Below are 15,454 nucleotides of genomic sequence, written 5' to 3' on the forward strand. Positions count from 1 at the left end.
AGTAAACAAATGAAAAAATATATATATTTAAAATCAGGTCGTCTTAATTAATTTTTGGATCATGTTCAAAAATATTAAAAATATAATTAATAATGTAGTAAAATAGTTTAACTATTTGTGTAAATATTTAATGATTTTTTAAAATATTATATGCTCTAAATGTAGATTTATATCTAAAATTATAAACTGTAATTTATATTCTTTTTAAAAAAAATCTTAATTATTTTTTTTTTGTTTTTTGATTCGGATCATGTTCGACCGCTCCACTTGCATGTGCTATTAGGCGGCCCTATTTAAAATTTTAATAAATTTTTAGTTTGTTTTAATTATTATGTTTACTATTTTTATGACATATTTTACTATTTATTTTTCTTTTAGAAATTATATATTTGTTACTATATTAAACACACATATATCTATTTTACTATTTTACATTATTTACTTTTCTTGAATTTAATAGGTTTTTAATATATTTCTTCTTAAATTTTATAATTCTAATAAGTAGAAAATGCCAATTTATTATCTTTTTCTAAAAAAATAAGCAAGTAGCATAAAATATAATATCAATTGTGGCTTTCTAATATTTATAAATAAATATTTAGATTATATATTTATGAATTATTGTATTCGAGAAAAAATATATTTATGTTGTTTTTATGTTACTTATAACTCATATCAACAAAAGTTTGAAAAAAAAATTCCACAATTGTTTCCTTTTTTTACCAACAAAATATAGGCTAAACTCATAAAAAATAGAAAACCATAACTATTTGATGTATTGTTAGCTATGAAGATTATTATGGAACATTTGATATACTGTTAATAGTATGATAATTCTTAATCCAAATTGAGTAGTACCGAAGTGGAAAGTCACGAATCAACAATACCTAAACAGTACCTGTTAGATCAATATAAACCCAATAATTGTTATATTCTTACTATAGAAAACAAGGAGTCCACCAATATATTCTGCCAAAACTTCAAAGACACCCTAACAATATTACAAGAACCTTAAACTTTTAAAAAATCTCATAACTAATCGTACGTTACAATCACTATAAAGTTTTTGTTCCCGATACGAACCACTCACCACCCAATCGGGCAACCCAAAAAAAAAACAGTCCATTATACGAAGCATAATATGGTTAAACAATAGAGAACTCATCTCTGAAAACAGCACAAATTGTAAGGCCACAACCATGGTTATTATAATTTTTTTTTAAACATGGTTAACAGAAAAAACTATTCCAAACAAGCTTTATATATGTTATCACATATAATCTTTCATGACCTAATATTTTCTAAAAGACAAAAATCATTATCACACATCTCTTACAAATGCAAACCAAAACACAAACCACAAAATCATACAAAAATTAATAGCCTAGATCACAAGTAAAGTATATCATGCCCGTAGGAAGTGAAGAACATAGTCTACAAAGTGAAGACTTTCACCAGCTGAAAGTGAAAACTTCACCAGCTGAAAATGAATAACATAGTCTATAAAGAAATATTCAGAGGTCTTCCTTCCCAGAAAGGTATTTTAATTAAATTAGTAGTTTTCACTTCTACCATTTTTCAGAAGTTTTCTGATAAAATATTATATTTACAGATTTATAATGCCCAACATATCAACCAAACGATGATACAATCAAATAAAGAAAGACTTACACAGAGTTTTTTACCCAGCTATGCCAGGTATGAACCTTTTTAATATAAATAACCATAGTTTTGTATTTACTTAAATTTAAGCTAACTAACTTATTCTTAACCAATTTCAGGCTATTTGTTTTCTTATAAACCACATCTTCAAAAGACTTAATCTCTTTCTTACATTATTTATGCTTATTTAGCTACTCTTTTTGTTTTTAAACAATTGCATAAACTCGATATTCACCAATTTTCCAAACATTTTGAAAAACACAATGCTTCCATTCCAAACAAAAACATTGAAATTTATAATCAAAAATCGGCTATCAACACACTTTTCCGCGCATCGCGCGGAGAAAGGATCTAGTTTTTATAAACTCTGGTGGAAACAAATATGTGGCGTCATTTAAAAAAAAAATACAAGAGGGCTATTTAGTGTGTATAGTTTTTTCCTTTTTGTTCAAAACAGTTTTTCTTTTTTCTAATCTAAGTTATGTGGAGATACTTTGTACATGAATGTCGAAAGTCAATAGTTGTACAATTACAACTGTTTTGTCTTCTACTGCTGTCATGCCATTAAATGTACACACGAGAGTGGTGGTCATCGATTAGTTACTCTCGCACGCTGTCCAGGTTCATTATGTCGTTCCTAGAAACATACTATAATTAACATCATTTTTTTTGTTAAAGCACAAACAGCTAGGAGTATTTAAAATTTAAACTACAATTAAAAGTTTCCGTGGTTTTATATTGATGTCCGTGTTTTAGCGTAGACATAATAGTTTAATTTGTTTAAAATAATACTTTCTGTTTTATATTAAATGTCATTTTAACTTTGTGCACACAAATTAAAAAAATAATTAATTATATATATTTTCTATATAAAAACATAATTACATATACACCTAACCATATTTCAACCAATAGAAAAATAAATCACTGCAAAAATTAATAAAATTTGCATTGAAAATCGAAAATGACACATATTTTATAACGGAAAAATTTCTCTACAACGACACTTAATATGAAACGGAGGGAGTAGCATTCAAACTGAAAAGGTCCTCAACATTTCGTTAACTAGATTTTCTCTCCGTTTTACAAAGTGTCACTTACACATTTTCCAAACATATTAAAAAACTGAATTAAATGCATATATGTTTTCATTAATATCATCTATTTAACTAATAGCATTTGAGATAAATACATTTATTTATAAGATCAATATATTTTATAATTAATATTCAATTAAAAATAAGTACAAATTGCATTGAAATCGTAGAATGAAACTTTTATGTAATAAAAAAAAATTAAATGTATATTAATATGAAACAGAGGGAGGGAGTAATACATAAACAATGTCCATATTTAAAAACTTGCGACAAATTTACATTTTTTTTAGCAAAGTGACAAATTTACATTTTTTTAGCAAAGCGACAAATATGTTGCAAATATATTTCATTTTCTCAAAAACATTAGACATCTCTTTATTTCTATGGTTAGAAAACAAATGTGATTTGGCAACATAAAACAAAATGGTTGACTTGGGATCTCCAACAGATTCTCAACCAATATGGTTGTGAAGCGTGGGTCCAGATTCAAATTTGGATCAAATGATGGCGCCACGTTAGATCAAATGCACTGAGCCTTGAAAGTGTCCAGATTCAAATTTGGTGCTTGACACTATTCCCCTACCTAGTTTTTCTTCTTCAAATGTAGTACAATAGATTTGACCACCCCTTGGATCGTGACAAAAAAAACAGGACCCCTTGGCCTTTTGTTTGGCCACATTTTACCTAATCAAATTTCAAGATAATACAAATCATAATGATATGGGAAAATAAGCTATTTTTCCATGAGAAGTATCGTATAGCACGACAAGTATCTCCCAAACTATGATTCCGTGCTATATATCTTCGAAAATAAAGTCCGAAAGTTATTTCTCCACCAAAGTAACGATAAAGGCTTAAACCTCCACAATATGAAAGATGAAAATCTATAACCCCATAAAATTCAATTACTCGGTTTACTGTATCGAGTTAATCCCAGAAACTTAATAAAACCAGCACTAGACCAATTGATGACCCAATAAAGATCCGATTACCTCTTCTAAACCATTAATTAAAAATCCAGAACCACTTAACCCATTAAACCGTGACCCTAATACCCGAATGTCTCATCTTTCGAAATCAGAAACCCTAAATTCCCAAATCATAGAGGCACAAATTGAGAAGAGAGAATTAAATTTTGAGAACGGAGATTGAAGAAGATGCAGAGTTCGATGGCTTTAGTCGTTGATGCATATGCTGGAGCTGGTGAAACCTATGACGAAGAAGGACCAGAAAGAGATCATCATGAAATCGAGGAGTTGATCGAGGAGTTCATGGACAAGCCTTCCTTTCGACATGACCAGATTTATGAGAGTGATGACGAGGAAGAGAAAGCCAGCAGAAGTAACTCACATTTGTCAGATTTGGACATGAGAGGAACAGTTTCATCACCACACGAACATTTCTTTGAAATTCCCATGACAACTACACCCCAATGACGAGAAGTGTTTCCTCCGGTCGATGCTCCTGAGGTATTCAAAAATTATATCTGCCTTATGAAGATTCACGTTTGATTGTATCATCTGAACCGTCCTGTCTGCCCAACAAAACCACAAAATTATTTTTTCTCGTTAAAATCACAAATCAAATTTTCCGCCAAAATTGTGAATATGTATTTTTCCGCTAAAATTGCAAAATAATATTATTTTCCAAAACCATATTTTAAAATAGTTATATTTTAGATAATTAATATAGTGAAAGAAAAATAAAATATGATTAAATCAAAACAATGATATATTAGTAATCTGTTTATTAAACTCATGTGAATAGAAATAGAGATAAAGAAACGAACATGACTTCATTTAGATGGATTCATCTAGCTGATTCATGTGGATGGACAAATGAACATTCCCAAATAATATATGAATGGATCATTTGAATGAATTATATAAATGGATCATCTGGATGGAGATAGGCAAATAGTGAAACAAACAAACCTTTAGTAAAATCACTAAAGCAATGCAATAACCTTAGCCGGATTGATTTACTCATCACCACAACACTGCAATACAATTAGCAAAATCACACGGTTATATCCTCTGGGACTCGTAACTCCCATTATATCCATTGTATGTGCGGTCGTCAATATAATCCTTTGCTTTTTGTTGTAATTCTTCTCTGTTTTCTATTACTGCATCGTCAACAAAATGGATCGTAACTCTGTTCTTCCTCTCGATTCTATGAGTATAGAAAACCAGGATGACCCACGACATGCTCCAAAAGTATTCTGTTAACCTCAAATCGCTTTCTTCCTAAACAAGTTATCTTTCGTTTGTGTTTTATTTTGTGTGTGTGTTACCTTAAACGACTTCGCTTTCCGCCACAGCTTTCTTGATGTCGTCCCTATTCACTGACCTCCTCAGAGATCCTATTGTCGCCTTAGGTCCTTTCCAGCAGATCTCCACTGTCAATCTCTCCTTCTCCAGTGAGCCTACCCAACCTTCCAGTTTCCTCACAGATTGCTTCACGTCGTATTTCCTCGTTACTAGCAGCGGCCATAGCACAAAAATGAATTTTCCTGATATAAACATGGAAGGAGATTCGAATAGAGAAAGACAAATTTCTAAAGACGACACTTTGATCCGTGAAGAAGAAAATATACCTATGCGGAGTTTTGAGGAGATAATCTTACGAGGAAGAATGTAAAAAGATAGTTTGATTCGTGAAGAAAGAGAGATACCTATGTGTAGTTACTAAAATAAAGTGGGTCATTTTTATTACTCCCTCAGTTTTCAAAATTAAGATTTCCTAGAGTTTATTTTTATTCCACAAAAAAAGATTTTCTATATTTTCAGGTACTTTTGTATATTTTTGAAAACATTTATTATGAATAATTGAATTGATTAAATTTTATTGGTGAATAGTTATTGGAAAGTATATTAAAAAATAAATTGTAAATTAAATTGTAAACATTTATTATATTTTTAATAAACGTGAAAACTCTATAAAATCTTAATTTCGGGAGGAACGGAAGGAGTGTTATTTGATTTGTTTTATTTAAATATGAATGGCAAAATCATGATTATAAGTGTCTATGAAAGTATGAAGAACTGTTTTGATTTTTTAAAGAGCAAAGTGACCCTATTTACAAATAAACATTTAGTGTGACTCTATGTACTAATTGCAAACTTAAAGTTTGCCTAATTTCCTAGTTTACTTTTAAATAATCAACTATTCCTTATGTTTCAAAAGAAGTACGTTTTAAAATTTTTATATATATTAAGAAAACATATAATACATTAATATTTATAGCTAATTATTTCTTAATACTTTTAACCAATAAAATTTTAATAAACACAATTATATATTTTTGAAGTCTACAATCTATCATCATAAATAATGCATTGAAAATATAAAAAAATGTGTTTTTTGGAGGGAGTAATAAACAATTCAGCCTCCATGATCATGCAACTAATTAAATCACACGGTTATATCCTTTGGGACTCGTATCTCCCATTACACTGCACACAGTTCCCTAAGAACATTATTACATAGACACTGTATGTGCGCTCGTCAATATATTCTTTTGTTTTTCTTATTGTAATTATTTTTCTCTGTTTGTATCACTGCTTTGTCACCAAATGGATCCTAACTCTGTTCTTCCTCTCGATTCTCTGAGTATCAAAAACCAGGATGATTCAGATTCATGTTTTGACATGCTCAAAAAGTTTGCTGTAAATCCTCAAATCGCTTTCTTCCTAAACAAGTTATCTCTCGTTTGTGTTTTATTTTGTGTGTGTTTACTCTATTTCGCTCTGCAGGTTGCCTCCGCTAGACTCACTTCTATACATTGAAGACCCAAAACCAAATGCAGGGTTCAATTCTCAGTTCGATCCCACTAGCTTTGAAGAATTCTCGGAAAACATCGAAGGGAACAACACAATTTCATCTGATACTATGTTAACAGAAGAACTCTTTTTTCTCAAGTTACTCCTCTTCACATGTTGCTGCCCGAAACAACGATAGTGTCAGTTCCAACGAGAGATGCCAAAAGAGAACACTGAAGAAGAGTAACACTGTGACAAAGGACAAGTTGGAGATGGCTGAGATCAAAAAGTTCTTCGATCGACCGATCAAAAATGCGGCTAAAGAACTGAACGTTGGACTTACGGTATTGAAGAAGCGTTGCAGAGAACTTGGGATTCATCGGTGGCCTCACCGGAAGCTCAAGAGTCTTAACTCTCTCATTGGTAATCTAAAGGTACGAACCTCTGCTGCTATTATTTAATTCTGTTATAGGGTCTTATTGCTTTCTTGATTTTGAAAGTTTAATATTTTCGGTGACAGGGTGTTGGGATGGAGGAAGAAGTGAAGAATTTGGAGGAACATAGGATTCTTATAAAGCAAGAACCTGATGCTGAGCTAACTGATGGAACCAAGAAGCTGAGGCAAGCTTGTTTAAAAGCTAATTACAAGAAAAAGAAGGCACTTGCCAAAGGTGATTACTGATTACTACTCTCTCCATTTTATTTTATTTTTAACGCTGATTTATTATCATATTACAATTATGATATAGGAAAGATTACATAGACGATTCGACAACCGACAATACTACTTGCCTTATGGAGATCTACGCCTAACTGCATCACCTGAGCTGTCCTATGAAGATCCACGTCTGACCAGATTTACTTGCACCATGTTGAAGATCCCTTGCAAGCTTTTCCTCTGTAGTCTGCATATTTGTTTAATAAACCGCTCTCTCCGAGACTTGAAACCTGAATTTCCTATAATCTACAATAAATTGCATGGTCTGGGATTCGAACTCCAGACCTCGGTGTAGAAGCCTTTAAACCTTAACCAATAGGCTACGATGCTTTCACAAAACTTGAATCTAAAAAAATATTAGGTTTATGCACACAGATTAAAATATATTTAATTTTACATATTTACAAAATAAAACATCATTATCTATACAACTAACCTTATTTCAACCAATAGAAAAATAAACTGCAGAATATTGTTAATAAATTTTGCATTAAAATTTGAAAACGACACTTATTTTGAAACGAAAATTTTACCTTACAACAACAACTAAACTGAAACATAAGGAGTATTGAATACTACTTTGTTTCATTTTAATTGTCATTATAGAGTAAAATTTTCATTATAAAATAAGTATCTTTTTATAATTTGACTGCAACATTTATTAACTTTATTCTCCAGCTTATTTTTCAATTGGTTAAAATATTGTTTGGTGTAAAGGTAATGATGATTTTACTTAGAAAATATACAAAATTAAATGTTTTCTTAATTTGTGAATACAAATCTAAAATATAACTAGAATGAAACGGAGATGCCATATTTTTATTGTTTTAATTTCTACAATTTTATTTTAAGTTGCAATTTTATTTTAGAATTTCGTTTCTAGAGACTTCACTTAGTCAATCAAAAATGTCTAGGGACATTTTGTCTTGGGGTTATAAAAATATCTAGGGTTGGTTCTTTAGGTATTTAAAGCAATTTGTATGATGGAAGGTTGGTGAGTTGAAAAAATCGTAATTGCACAAATTAAACTGCCATTTCTAAATTGTTTTGAGAAAATTCACAAACAAGCAAAATTCCACTATATACAATTAGGCATGGGCATTTCAGGAACTGGTTTGATTCATTTCAGGTATTTCAGGTATCATATAGTTTGGATAGGGGGTTACATGATTCATTTACCATCTGACTCATTTTCGGTTTGGATAGTAAAACTAGCCTAAAATATACTGAAATATCGGTTATGGTTTGGTTATTTCGGATAATTAAGGTTAAATTTTGGATATTTTAGATTACTTTAGATATTTTGGATATTTTATCTGAATACTTTCGGGTAGTTCGAATAGTTCGGATACTCTGTATTATTTATTTCAAATAATACTGTTAACAGATTTTTAAATTGTAAATATATATAAATATATAGTTATGTTATATGTATATATAATTAGTATTTTTCTATATATTCAGGTACATATTTGGTTCTTGGTTCGGTTCCAGTTCAATTTCATTATTTTTGATATAGAAATATAAAAACTAGTTGGTAATTTGAAGGTTTCAGTCAGTTTCAATTTCGAGTATTTCAGTTCGGCACATGTTAGATTCTTTGGTTCTGTTTTTTTTTCAGGCCTATATACAATAATGAAAATCACCATTTCACCCAATTTTTCAGCGGTCAAACGTCGCACCTTTTACATAAGAATGGAAATTTTAATATTAAAAGGTTTATTGAATGAATTTACAGTAAAAATAATATTCTTTCCCCTTTCTTATAAGTTAACATTTTATTTTTTGATATACACACAAACTATATTTTTTAATTTTTTAAATACAAACATATTTAGTTATCTAGTTAACAACAATTGAATCAATAGTAAAACAAATCAAAATATAAATTTCTATAATATGAAATTAATAATTTTACACTGAAAGAATTTAATGTAAAATAAAATAATCTAAAAGCATCAAATAAAAATGGGAGAAATTTATTATTTTTAGTGAAAAAGTTTAGCTCTTTTATATAATTATCGCTACAATTTGTTTTATCGTCTCCAAAATAAATCACAAATAGGATAATACACTGCATTCAATAAAAGTATTATATGCAGTAAAAAAATGAAATACAAGTTATTTCATTGCATATTATTTATATATATATATATAAATAAAGTATACACAAGTGAAGACTAATTAATTAGTATATCAACTATATACAGAGTTAGAAGAAATTGAATAGAGATTCGATTTAAATAGTGGGAGAATTTGGCCTTTGTAGATTCTCTTGCTTACGCCTCCATGAAATCACTTGCTTAAACCCTTCGTAAACCCTTGCCTGCGTTTTTAAATATCGAATAATTGGTGTACCTCATAACCAAAAATGTATTATTTTGTCTTCCTTATTTTAAGATTTTAACAATAAAGTAAATAATAAGTAAATATTTTTGGATATGTGAAAAATGCATGTAACTTTTGATTTTTGTGTTCAGTTGAAAAAGTACACTTACCAAAAAATCTGACATTGTTGCATGAGAGAAATTAAAAAGGTTTTCTTTTTTTTTTCTTGGTGCTGCTTCATTTTGCATAAAGAAACCTACGGTTCCACTGGTTTATCAAATTTCTCGTTCAAGGTTTGGTGTATGGTACGTTAGCGTTGTTCACGGATGAGATAGGGAAAAAACATCCCGAACCCTATTTGTTGTTGCTTCGAGCGCTTGGGCTGTTCATTTCGGTTTGGCAGCACTAAAACTCAACGTTCATGGAGATTATGGGGTAACCATAGGTTTCCTCACTGTGGCTTAAGTGATTGTTATCCACATGACATCAAGTGCCGCTGTCAAGTTAGGATTAATGTTTGGAGGTGGATACTTATTGGCCGTAGTCTCTCAATTCATCAAGTTTGCAACAACTAGGAGAGAAAGAGATGAAGCTGAGAGACAACATAATCTTGAACAAAGAACACTGCTGCATCATGCGGAGGGTGACATGAGGACGAAACCGGACGTTAGTCAGTCTAACACTACTAATCCAGCTTTGCCAACTCATGCAAACATCCAACAAGACAACACTCCTGAAGAACCTGAGAGACAACCTGATCTTGAACAAGGAATACTGCTGCATCATGCGGAGGGTGACATGAGGACGAAACCAGACGTTAGTCAGCCTAACACTACTGATCCAGCTTTGTCAACTCATGCAAACATCCAACAAAACAACACTCCTGAAGAAGCTGAGAGACAACATGATCTTGAACAAGGAACACTGCTGCATCATGCGGAGGGTGACATAAGGACGGAACCGGACGTTAGTCAGCCTAACACTACTGATCCAGCTTTGCCAACTCATGCAAACATCCAACAAGACAACACTCCTGAAGAAGCCGAGAAACAACCTGATCTTGAACAAGGAACACTGTTGCATCATGCGGAGGGTGACATGAGGATGGAACCGGACGTTAGTCAGCCTAACACTACTGATCCAGCTTTGCCAACTCATGAAAACATCCAATGAGACAACACTCCTGAAGAAGCTGAGAGACAACCTGATCTTGAACAAGGAACACTGCTGCATCATGCGGAGGGTGACATGAGGACGGAACCGGACGTTAGTCAGCCTAACACTATTGATCCAGCTTTGCCAACTCATGCAAACATCCAACAAGACAACACTCCTGAAGAAGCTGAGAGACAACCTGATCTTGAACAAGGAACACTGTTGCATCATGCGGAGGGTGACATGAGGACGGAACCGGACGTTAGTCAGCCTAACACTACTGATCCAGCTTTGCCAACTCATGAAAATATCCAACAAGACAACACTCCTGAAGAAGCTGAAAGACAACCTGATCTTGGACAAGGAACACTGCTGCATCATGCGGAGGATGACATGAGGACGGAAGTCAGCCTAACACTACTAATCCAGCTTTGCCAACTCATGCAAATATCCAATGAGACAACACTCCTGAAGAAGCTGAGAGACAACCTGATCTTGAACAAAGAACACTGCTGCATCATGCGGAGGGTGACATGATGACGGAACCGGACGTTAGTCAGCCTAACACTAGTGATCCAGCTTTGCCAACTCATGCAAAAATCCAACAAGACACAACTCCTGAAGAAGCTGAGAGACAACCTGATCTTAAACAAGGAACACTGCTGCATCATGCGGAGGGTGACATGAGGACGGAACCGGATGTTAGTCAGCCTAAGACTACTGATCCAGCTTTGCCAACTCATGCAAACAACCAACAAGACACAACTCCTGAAGAAGCTGAGAGACAACCTGATCTTGAACAAGGAACACTGCTGCATCATGTGGAGGGTGACATGAGGACGGAACCGGACGTTAGTCAGCCTAACACTACTGATCCAGCTTTGCCAACTCATGCAAACATCCAACAAGACACAACTCCTGAAGAAGCTGAAAGACAACCTGATCTTGAACAAGGAACACTGCTGCATCATGCGGAGGGTGACATGAGGACGAAACCGGACGTTAGTCAGTCTAACACTACTGATCCAGCTTTGCCAACTCATGCAAACATCCAACAAGACAACACTCCTGAAGAACCTGAGAGACAACCTGATCTTGAACAAGGAACACTGCTGCATCATGCGGAGGGTGACATGACGAAACCAGACGTTAGTCAGCCTAACACTACTGATCCAGCTTTGTCTAACTCATGCAAACATCCAACAAAACAACATTCCTGAAGAAGCTGAGAAACAACCTGATCTTGAACAAGGAACACTGCTGCATCATGCGGAGGGTGACATAAGGACGGAACCGGACGTTAGTCAGCCTAACACTACTGATCCAGCTTTGCCAACTCATGCAAACATCCAACAAGACAACACTCCTGAAGAAGCTGAGAAACAACCTGATCTTGAACAAGGAACACTGCAGCATCATGCGGAGGGTGACATGAGGATGGAACCGGACGTTAGTCAGCCTAACACTATTGATCCAGCTTTGCCAACTCATGAAAACATCCAACAAGACAACACTCCTGAAGAAGCTGAGAGACAACCTGATCTTGAACACGGAACACTGCTGCATCATGCGGAGGGTGACATGAGGACGGAACCGAATGTTAGTCAGCCTAACACTATTGATCCAGCTTTGCCAACTCATGCAAACATCCAACAAGACAACACTCCTGAAGAAGCTGAGAAACAACCTGATCTTGAACAAGGAACACTGCTGCATCATGCGGAGGGTGACATGAGGATGGAACCGGACGTTAGTCAGCCTAACACTACTGATCCAGCTTTGCCAACTCATGCAAACATCCAACAAGACAACACTCCTGAAAAACCTGAGAGACAACCTGATCTTGAACAAGGAACACTGCTGCATCATGCGGAGGGTGACATGAGGACGAAACCATACGTTAGTCAGCCTAACACTACTGATCCAGCTTTGTCAACTCATGCAAACATCCAACAAAACAACACTCCTGATGAAGCTGAGAGACAACCTGATCTTGAACAAGGAACACTGCTGCATCGTGCGGAGGGTGACATAAGGACGGAACCGGACATTAGTCAGCCTAACACTACTGATCCAGCTTTGCCAACTCATGCAAACATCCAACAAGACAACACTCCTGAAGAAGCTGAGAAACAACCTGATCTTGAACAGGGAACACTGCTGCATCATGCGGAGGGTGACATGAGGACGGAACCGGACGTTAGTCAGCCTAACACTACTGATCCAGCTTTGCCAACTCATGCAAACATCCAACAAGACAACACTCCTGAAGAAGCTGAGAAACAACCTGATCTTGAACAAGGAACACTGCTGCATCATGCGGAGGGTGACATGAGGATGGAACCGGACGTTAGTCAACCTAACACTACTGATCCAGCTTTGCCAACTCATGAAAACATCCAACAAGACAACACTCCTGAAGAAGCTGAGACACAATCTGATCTTGAACAAGGAACACTGCTGCATCATGCGGAGGGTGACATGAGGACGGAACCGGACGTTAGTCAGCCTAACACTATTGATCCAGCTTTGCCAACTCATGCAAACATCCAACAAGACAACACTCCTGAAGAAGCTGAGAAACAACCTGATCTTGAACAGGGAACACTGCTGCATCATGCGGAGGGTGACATGAGGACGGAACCGGACGTTAGTCAGCCTAACACTACTGATCCAGCTTTGCCAACTCATGCAAACATCCAACAAGACAACACTCCTGAAGAAGCTGAGAAACAACCTGATCTTGAACAAGGAACACTGCTGCATCATGCGGAGGGTGACATGAGGATGGAACCGGACGTTAGTCAACCTAACACTACTGATCCAGCTTTGCCAACTCATGAAAACATCCAACAAGACAACACTCCTGAAGAAGCTGAGAGACAATCTGATCTTGAACAAGGAACACTGCTGCATCATGCGGAGGGTGACATGAGGACGGAACCGGACGTTAGTCAGCCTAACACTATTGATCCAGCTTTGCCAACTCATGCAAACATCCAACAAGACAACACTCCTGAAGAAGCTGAGAAACAACCTGATCTTGAACAAGGAACTTGTTGCATCATGCGGAGGGTGACATGAGGACGGAACCGGACGTTAGTCAGCCTAACACTACTGATCCAGCTTTGCCAACTCATGAAAACATCCAACAAGACAACACTCCTGAAGAAGTTGAGAGACAACCTGATCTTGAACAAGGAACACTGCTGCATCATGCAGAGGATGACATGAGGACGGAACCGGACGTTAGTCAGCCTAACACTACTGATCCAGCTTTGTCAACTCATGCAAATATTACGTTGCACGGAAGCTTCATCGGACGTCCGCTTCCCGCTTCGGAACAGGAATCGGAATCGGAACCTTGTGGAAACTTGCGGAATCTCGCTTCCCAAACGTTTCTAAAATATCTCTTTAAAAACATGTTGGAAGCTTATGATTCTGTTTTGGCATCACGCTTCTATTTTTTTTTTTAAATACAATGTATATCAATAAATTATAAAACCATAGTTTTAATCTATATAAAATAAAAAAAATAATAGTAATGAATATTGAATTATAAATATATAAATATCAAAATAATACTATAAATTATCTTTATGCATTGAGATTTTTTATTAAAGCTATAGCACATATTGAAACATATTGTGTCAATTATTTATGAAGTATTAAAAATAACTAATATAATATTTTTTGTAAACATATTTTATGTGTATTTTTACAGTTTTAATATAAAATCATTTCAAAATTATTATAAATGAATAAATGTTTTATTTCAAATTTAAATCATATAATTTTAGTCCTAATTTTTTTAAAAAAATTACATATACATATATATATATATATATATATATATATATATTTATATATGGATATATGCTTCCAACACGTACCCGCTTCCTAATATTTTAAAAAATCTCGCTTCTGCGCTTCCTTACGCTTCCGCTTCCACGTACCCGCTTCCGTTTCCATGTAACATAGTGCAAATATCCAATAAGACAACACTCCTGAAGAAGCTGAGAGACAACCTGATCTTGAACAAAGAACACTGCTGCATCATGCGGAGAGTGACATGATGACGGAACCGGACGTTAGTCAGCCTAACACTAGTGATCCAGCTTTGCCAACTCATGCAAACATCCAACAAGACACAACTCCTGAAGAAGCTGAAAGACAACCTGATCTTGAACAAGGAACATTGCTGCATCATGCGGAGGGTGACATGAGGACGGAACCGGACGTTAGTCAGCCTAAGACTACTGATCCAGCTTTGCCAACTCATGCAAACATCCAACAAGACACAACTCCTGAAGAAGCTGAGAGACAACCTGATCTTGAACAAGGAACACTGCTGCATCATGCGGAGGGTGGCATGAGGATGGAACCGGATGTTAGTCAGCCTAACACTACTGATCCAGCTTTGCCAACTCATGCAAACATCCAACAAGACACAACTCCTGAAGAAGCTGAGAGACAATCTGATCTTGAACAAGGAACACTGCTGCATCATGCGGAGGGTGACATGAGGACGGAACCGGACGTTAGTCAGCCTAACACTACTAATCCAGCTTTGCCAACTCCTGCAAATATCCAACAAGACACAACTCCTGAAGAAGGTGACACTACTCCTGAAACGGATTGGATTATTAACGCCAATGAGGTTCCCAAGAGAGGTGTGCTTAAACCATTAAAGAAGCCAATCAAGACCGTATGGAGGATGTCTATGTTGG

General features: G+C 35.0%; 1 protein-coding gene and 1 pseudogene across 1 annotated transcript; both read left to right on the forward strand.

Moving 5' to 3' along the window:
* The first annotated feature begins 6,337 nt into the window (after positions 1-6,337).
* LOC103852258 lies at positions 6,338-9,212 on the forward strand (annotated as a pseudogene).
* A 2,048-nt stretch (positions 9,213-11,260) lies between these two features.
* LOC103852261 lies at positions 11,261-13,808 on the forward strand. Its single transcript, XM_033284269.1, has 2 exons — positions 11,261-11,876; positions 11,947-13,808. Exons 1-2 carry the CDS (start codon positions 11,261-11,263, stop codon positions 13,806-13,808), a joined length of 2,478 nt encoding a protein of 825 aa, XP_033140160.1.
* Positions 13,809-15,454: the final 1,646 nt, after the last annotated feature.

The sequence above is a fragment of the Brassica rapa genome, chromosome A02, assembly GCF_000309985.2.
Source record: "Brassica rapa cultivar Chiifu-401-42 chromosome A02, CAAS_Brap_v3.01, whole genome shotgun sequence".
Classification (NCBI taxonomy): Eukaryota; Viridiplantae; Streptophyta; class Magnoliopsida; order Brassicales; family Brassicaceae; genus Brassica; species Brassica rapa.